This window comes from Mus pahari, chromosome 22 (genome assembly GCF_900095145.1).
Source record: "Mus pahari chromosome 22, PAHARI_EIJ_v1.1, whole genome shotgun sequence".
Classification (NCBI taxonomy): Eukaryota; Metazoa; Chordata; class Mammalia; order Rodentia; family Muridae; genus Mus; species Mus pahari.
Window position 1 is genome coordinate 15,767,208 of NC_034611.1, and position 8,246 is coordinate 15,775,453.

The 8,246-nt window shown below is 41.7% G+C and overlaps 1 protein-coding gene across 1 annotated transcript in view; it reads left to right on the plus strand.

The window, feature by feature from the left end:
- Positions 1-6,488, plus strand: part of Ubxn2b (UBX domain protein 2B) — a 25,891-nt gene extending 19,403 nt beyond the window's left edge. Inside the window, exons 7-8 of the mRNA XM_021222326.1 lie at positions 4,579-4,740; positions 5,852-6,488. Of these exons, the coding sequence (XP_021077985.1) occupies positions 4,579-4,740; positions 5,852-6,014 (325 nt within the window). The 3' untranslated portion in view covers positions 6,015-6,488. The remainder of the gene's footprint in view (positions 1-4,578; positions 4,741-5,851) is intronic.
- The last annotated feature ends 1,758 nt before the right edge of the window (positions 6,489-8,246 follow it).

An 8,246-nucleotide genomic window follows, 5' to 3' on the forward strand; every position in this document is an offset into this window, starting at 1 on the left:
CTATATAAGGTTTGATCTCTGGCACCAAAACTATAGAGAGAGAGAGAGAGAGACAGACAGACAGACAGACAGACAGACACAGAGAGAGAGAGAGAGAGAGAGAGAGACAGACAGACAGACAGACAGACAATATCAATGTGTATTCTTCTACATGCTGACCACCAGTAGAACCAGTACCAATTGTTGAAAATGCTGTCTTTTTCCACTGGATGGTTTTAGCTCCTTTGTCAAAGGTCAGATGATTTCTGTGTACAAAGTTCAAGTCCAAGTGGATCAAGGACCTCCACATAAAACCAGATACACTGAAACTAATAGAAGAAAAAGTGGGGAAGAGCCTCGAACACATGGACTCAGGGGGAAATTTCCTGAACAAAACACCAGCGGCTTATGCTCTAAGATCAACAATAGACAGATGGGACCTCATAAATTTGCAAAGCTTCTGTAAGGCAAACAACATGCAATAGGACAGCACAGCAACCAATACATTTGGAAAAGATCTTCACAAACCCTACATCTGATTGAGGGCTAATATCCAACATATACAAAGAACTCAAGAAGTTAGATTCCAGAGAATCAGATAACCCTATTAAAAAATGGGGAACAGATCTAAACAGAATTCTCAACTGAGGAAACTCAAATGGCCAAGAAGCACCTAAAGAAATGTTCAACATCCTTACTCATTAGGGAAATGCAAATCAAAACGACCCCGAGATTCCACCTGACACTAGTCAGAGTGGCTAAGGTCAAAAACTCAGGTGACAGCAGATGCTGGCAAGGATATGGAGAAAAAGGAACACTACTCCATTGTTGGTAGGGTTACAAACTGATACAACCTCTCTTGAAATCAGTCTGGCAGTTCCTCAGAAAATTGAACATTGTATTACCTGAGGACCTTACTATACCACTCCTGGGCATATACCCAAAAGATGCCCCAACATATAGCAGGGTGCTCATATCACATGCTCCACTATGTTCATAGCAGCCTTATTTATAATAGTCAGAAGCTGGAAACAACCCAGGTTTCCTTCAACAGAGGAATGGATACAGAAAATGTGGTACATTTACACAATTGAATATTACACAGCTTTAAGAAATTCTTAGGCAAATGGAAGGAACTAGAAAATACCATCATCCTGAGTGAGGTAACCCAATCACAAAAGAACATACATGGTATGCACTCACTAATAAGTGGATATTAACCCAAAAGCTCAGAATATCCAAGATACAATTCACAAACCACCTGAAGCTCAAGAAGAAGGAAGACCAAAGTGTGGATGCTTTGGTCCTTAGAAAGGGGAAGAAAATACTCAGGGAGCACATACGGAGACAAAGTGTGGAGCAGAGACTGAAGGAAAGGCCATCTAGAGACTGCTCCACCTGGGGATCCATCCCATATACAGTCACCAGATGCAGACACTGTTGTGGATGCCAGGAAGTTCATGCTGACAGAAGCCTGATATAGCTGGCTCCTGAGAGGCTCTACCAGAGCCTGACAAATAACAGGAGGATGCTTGCAGCCAACCATTGGACTGTGCATAGGGCCCCCAATGGAGGAGTTAGAGAAAGGACTGAAGGAGCTGAAGGGGTTTGCTGAAGGAAGAACAACAGTATCAACCAACCAGACCCCACCCCCACCCCAGAGCTCCCAGGGATTAAACCACCAATCAAAGGATACACACGGAGGGACCCATAGCTCCAGCCACATATGTAGCAGAGGCTGACCTTGTCCAGCATCAATGGGAGGAGAGGCCCTTGGTCCTGTGAAGGCTCGATATCCCAGTGTAGGGGAGTGCCAGGGTGGGGAGGTGGTGGGTGGGTGGGGGAACACCCTCATAGAAGCAGGGGTTGGGAGGATTGGCTAGGAGGATTCCAGGGGTGGGGGGTGGGGACTGACTGGGAAAGGGGATAACATTTGAAATGTAAATGAAGAAAATATCTAATAAAAAAATGAAAAGAAAAGAAAAAAAACTGTTAAGATAGACAATAGTTATCATTTTCCAAGAAAGCCTGTCAGCTATTTAACACAAATATAAAGAAGAGAAGAATCCATTTTCCTATAGTCTATTCAAAGACAATACAAACAGAAGCTAGCCATGTTTTGTGATACACACATAATTATGGAGTAATCACAGAATAAAAATGTTATGCAGTTATAAAGAGAAATAAGGAAATCACGAGAGACAAATGGTAGGATAACCTGAGTTGAGCTGAAGTCTATTGTTGGCAGGAAGGGTAGAGGTGACATTCTCCATGGGTTTGTAACTCTGGTGGACAATGATGAATGGTGAAACTTGAATAGCTATCTCTTTGTTTCTAAAGGCATTCACTCTCCATTTGCATGCTGCGTAGAGAAGGTTCTGCTTGCCACACAGCCTTTGACTCTGAGGTTCAGTTTTGCCCCCGTCCCTAGTCCTCAGGGATGCTCTTACTAGCACTGAGCAGCCCCTCTGGCCAGCCTTGTTTTCCTGCTGGTCCTGCTGCTTCGCACAGCCCTTGAAGACTCCAGTCATCAGACCTTCTGCCTCCTGCAGCTGGGACTGCTCCGTGTGAGCCCTGCAGAGCAGGCAGTGCTGCCTCTGGGACCCTGCATGGCTGATCCCAGACGCTCCCTGCTTCCTTCCCTCAGCCCCAGTTCTGCTCCCACATCACATGCTTAAGCATGTTCCTTTGCTTTGGCTTCAAAGAATTTTTCAGCCTGATAATAATTGTTTTCATGTTACTTTCAGATTCCTGGTCCATCCTTTAAGTTTCAAACTGTCCAAAGGACTCTTAGCCCAAAACCTTTCTTCCTGCCTTTCTAGCAGAATTTTTGTATGTCTTAATTTTTCTCTTTAAAAATAGTTTGTAATTAAACTTAAAACAAAAACTGTATATGAAGATGTAGGGCTGCAGAGATGGCTCAGTGGTTAAGAGTATGTGCTGTTTTTAACAGATGACCTAGTTTGGTTCTCAGCACCCATGTGGGAGAGATGACAGCCATCTATAAATCCAGATGCAAAAGAACTAATGGCTTCCCCGGCTTCCACAGGCACAAGGCATGCTCATAGTGCATACACATAAATGTAGGCAAAACACTTGTACACATAAAAACAAGTCTTTTAAAATAACTGCCACTGTAGTGTGGTGGTTGAATAAGGGTGAAGTTTGCTGTCCACATGTATAATCCCTGGGGTTGAAGTAGAAGAATCAGTTCAAGGCCATCCTGAGCTACAGAGTGAGTCACTGACGCAAAAGCTTTCAACAGCAAAGAAAAGTGGCTCTGAAAGTGCACACTGAATTTAGCCATATGACCTCAATGCCTGCTTACCAGTACTGAACTTGGCATTGAACAGAGTTCTGGTCTACCTCTGCCTCAGAGCTTTCCACCGACATGCGGAAAGTCCATCCATTTCAGGTTGTAAATAATTCATTTTCACACAATTGCTTCTTACAAGGAGACACATCCAGATGCTTTCTGCCTAGATTCCCCCCCCCCCGCTTTGTACTTCATTTTTGTTTTAGAAAAAGCTTACCTGCTCAAAAATTTTTTCCAAGCGAAAATTTTAGATGATGGAAACAGCATTATGAAGTAGCTTTATGTCGTAGAAAAGAGCTACATCAGCTTTCTCATTTCTCAATAGGTCCCACCGTCAGGTAGAGTAGAAGTACCTTTGTGCCTGATGAAGTTAATCCGTACAACAGAACAGTTGTCTCTCACCAGATGGACTTGGGCCAGTGGGCATGGCTGACTTGTCACACAGGACAAGTGAGGGAGATGATCGTGCAGTGGTGTTGATGATGATGATGTGTGTGCATGGTTATTGGTGAGAAAGGCATCCAGTGTCATCTTGTACTGTACCTCTTTTGTGATCCCCATCTCTCTCTCCCCTGGGCGGTAGCATGACAGTGTAACTGCTTAAGTCTTCAGTTTGGAACTTGAAGAATTTCCTTAAGTATTTAGTAATGTGCTGTTTTCTCCTTTTGTTTATTTTTATCACATGTTTTCTCAAATTGGTTCTAAATCTGGAAGTGTGAAAAGGGCAGTTGTAGGCAGTAACGATCAGCTAACTTTACTGTCAGATAATAGTTTGGGAGAAACTTGGAATAAGAGTAAGAGTCAATGCCTAGTGCTCCTAGCAGGAGCTGTATAAAGTAAAATACATGGGGACCCTGAAAATCTTCGTATTTGAGAGAATAAACAAAGATGTTAAAAACTCCACTAAGATGGCAGTTGGTTTGAAATCTGCTTTCTTTAGGCTCCTGGGCATGCTGATATTAACTCTCAGATTTCTGATTTCTCTCCAAACTATATGGTAAACAGGGTGAGGATAACTCAAGAGATGAAGTTGAAGAAATGCAGCTACTCTCTTAAGAGGTCTGGGATTAGTAAGTAGGAATCGTAGGCTCTAGACTAATTTTAATATAATGAAAGAAGCCAAGGAAGCAGAGTAAGCTGGAGGGAGGCTGTGTCTTGCTTGTTTGGAAGTCCTCTGAGGGAGCCCAGCACAGTTGACTGGAGAGCTGAGGCTTCGCCACCTTGAGTGTGTCCTGTGGCCTACCCACTCAGTTTGCTCAGAGTCTTAAACTCTTCTTTCTTAGCCTTACACCTGAAATCGTCAGTACTCCTTCCTCCCCGGAAGAAGAGGATAAATCAATACTGAATTCAGCTGTTCTTATTGATGACTCAGTGCCCACCACAAAAATTCAGATCAGATTGGCAGATGGAAGTCGTCTCATACAGAGATTCAACAGCACACACCGGTAAGTGGCTCTGCCAGCTGGAGGTCTTTGTGTCCTTTTCTGTTTCACCCACAGAACACCACACAAAGCATATTGAATAGATGAAGGTATTGCAATTTAAAGTAAGCTTTTGACAGAAGAATGTTTAAAAGGATAGCAAATACCTACAGTAAATTAAATACATGGCCATAATCTTTGTAAATTATCCAATTTGTCCAAGTTCAGAGACCGCAAAGGTAAGAGCAGTAGTTTTGCGTTGTGACTAAAACTTGTTCAAATGGACTCAGATTTAAGATAAGATCCTATTGGGACTTTCTCAGATAAAATGTCGGTCATTGTCAGCTAGGCACGGTTGTATTCACCTGTCACCACATCATTTGGAAACTCAAAACAATACAAGTTTAAAGTAAGTCTGAACTACATGACAAGTCATTATCTCAAAAGGTTTATGAAATCTTATCAGACCTTTCTGTATAGCAACTTCATAATGTAAATGCATAGCATAAGCAGTTTATTTTGCTGGTACAGAATCTCTAATACACTGCTTCGTTGTCTCTTTGATACTCATTTGAGTATAAATATTTCCCTATACATAAGAGTCCTTATAAAACCCTAATGTTCATTTATAGTCTTAGTTAAGTTACTAGGTATATGTGAGAGTGATTTTTTTAAATTCTTTTTTGTTACTATTTTTAATGATAGAATTTCACTGTGTGACTGTGTAGCCTAAGCTAGCCTCAAGCTCAGGGATCCTGACTTACTCTTCCAAGAGGTGGAATTACAGCTTCGCACACAGATAGCTTTTGTATGGATGGATGACAGCGTGTAAAATCCTTCTGATAGTTTTAGACTGACCAGTGTCCACAGACACTCGGACACTTAGGCTGCTAACAGTTCTTACTATGAAAACAGACTTCTACTTTTAATATGATATAGCAATATTTTCAACACTATTTTATACATAATTCACTTCAAGGTTGTTTTGTTTCATTATAAATGTATACTCCAAAGTTAATTTTCTTTTCAAATCTGATGACTTTTCCCATCAAAATAATGTATATTTTAGTGTGAGAATGGTTTTCACTAAAAATGTCCCTTTTCTACAATAAGCCATTTGTACTTATTCCTTCAGGATTCTGGATGTACGAGACTTTATAGTACAGTCACGTCCTGAATTTGNGACTACTGACTTTATTCTTGTGACTTCGTTTCCAAGTAAAGAACTAACAGATGAATGCGTGACACTCCAAGAAGCGGATATTCTTAACACTGTGATTCTCCAACAGCTAAAGTAGCATTGCTCCAACCCGTGCAGTAGCATAGAGGAAGAGGGGATGTTGTGTATATTAGTAAAATACTTCCAGCATAAAGCGACCCAGTTGGTTTTTTTTTTTAGATAAATCCTAGTTTTCCTGTTATTCTGTCTTTCAGTCTTTGTCTAGATAAATTTAGATGTTTCAATTCTTAGTTGTAGGGCTGGCTTGTATTGATAGCTTGTAAATGTTTAGATCAATCAACTTATTACATGTTCCGTGCTAATGTAATAACGTTTTCAGATGAAATGAACAGAACCCCTTTTTGGTAAGTGTATTTGATAAAATTTGCACTCAAGTTTCTTAATGTAGCAGTGACCAGTAACCAGAAAGGACAATTTTTCTGTAACATATGCCATAATGTCTCCTCTGAGTTTGAAATTGTTTGTTCATACANCAATTAAGATTTTGCATATTCTTTTTGCATATTGTTTNAACTATGCTAGTACCACAAAATATATTTTGTCCTTGTGTTTTATAGAATTNCAACTGTCCCAAACTGAATTTTAATAGATATAAAAGTCACCAGCTCTTAGCAAGATGTGATAAACAGCACTTTAGCATCAAGAAATTATAGTCCCTTCCAGAGCCTGTCTGGATCACAGTTGTTCACTCATTCAGCATTTCTATAGGGACTCTGTCACACACAGACACCATTGGACAAATACACAACACATAATATATTCCTCAGTGTAGGAACTCAGTCTGAGAGACTGAAGTAAAAATTACCAGCAAGATGTTTGTGTTTCCCTAGTCCAGGCAATTCTTGGATAGCTCAGGAAATACCAGGGATGACAGAAACGCTTGCTTGCCCCCTGGGTTCCATCCTGTCCGTGGTCACCATTTTTCTGTCATTTCCTATTGTTGATATAAGAAAGTACAGAATTTGTGACTGAAGTAGCACAGGTTTAGAAGTATGTAAGTGGAAAGGGAACACACGTTTCTCTGCTAGCATCTAGGTGTTGGTGGGACTGCATGGCAGCTCTAGAGAATCCCTCCCTGGCTGCCCGACCTCCAGCGGCCACTGTGCCCCTTCCCCATGGTGCTCTCCATCATCTAACAGCCAGCACTGCGGCTCTCTGACAGTGATGAGATAGGAGCACAGGGCAAGCCGTTATCACTGCCGAGTGTGAACTTTATAGTAACCTNAATCATTCTTCAGAGTTGCTCTTTTCTTTGGAGGGATTGATATGCTTTTTTAGCCCCGCCCACACCATCTCTAAGATTCACTTGCCAAATAAACTCACCCCATTCACAGGTGCTCAGGTATCCCAACCTGTTACATTGATTCANGCTCNAAAACCTTATCTGGATTTTATTGACTCAGAAGTCNCCAATCTCATTAAGATTATCTAAATTAAGTGGGGTTGGGGGGGCGTTCCTTTGACAGTAAAATTTTCTGCTCACAAGTGAATGGCAGGACAATTATAAACTATGCTATAAACATTGACCTATAAAGGGGCAGGAAGCAATGGAAGCGGAGTCACTGGTATCAAGGAACACACAGAGTCAGTCAGACACACCATTCATCATCTAAGGCCCAAGGTTGATGTGCAGCTGCATAGCTCAGGCCTCTGAGTTTTGACTGTCACTGCCATCTTCCTTTCACAGAAGCCATTCAGCTCGGCTCTTCGTTCTCCTATTGTGCTGTGTGCTCTTCATGCTAAAATAGCAAAGGTCTGTCAAGAAACTTGAGGAACTTCTGTGTGCCATGGAGACTAAGTCCACTAAAGAGGACACACTTCTAAGCATCTTTCTGTGTAATAGAAAATAATCCCATCTCTAACTTTTACTTTTTCAGAGAAAAGAGTTCTGTGCCATATGCATAATCTCCTTAGAGAACCCTTTTTCTGACTGAATATGCAAACCTTTTTGTTAGATGTGTATTGGGGTGGGGGGAGGGAGGGAGAGCCTGAAGGTGATGGTGGTCATCTTCCTCAGTTTCTTTCCAGTTTCTTTCTTATTCAGGCAGGGTTTCCCAGTTACAACCAGAGCTCACCACTGCACCTAGTTTGGCTAGCCTGCCCTAGGGATTGCCCGTGTCTGCCTTCTGAGTGCTGGAATTGTAGGCAACCATCCTGCNCACCCCACAAGACAAGCACTTTAGCTACCGAGCCATCTCCTCTGCCCTTCCCCCTTCTCACATTCCCTAAAGGTTATACAGTAACCTCCTCATTCCTATCTATACATCAGGTTTTCCTGACAGTGCTGTCA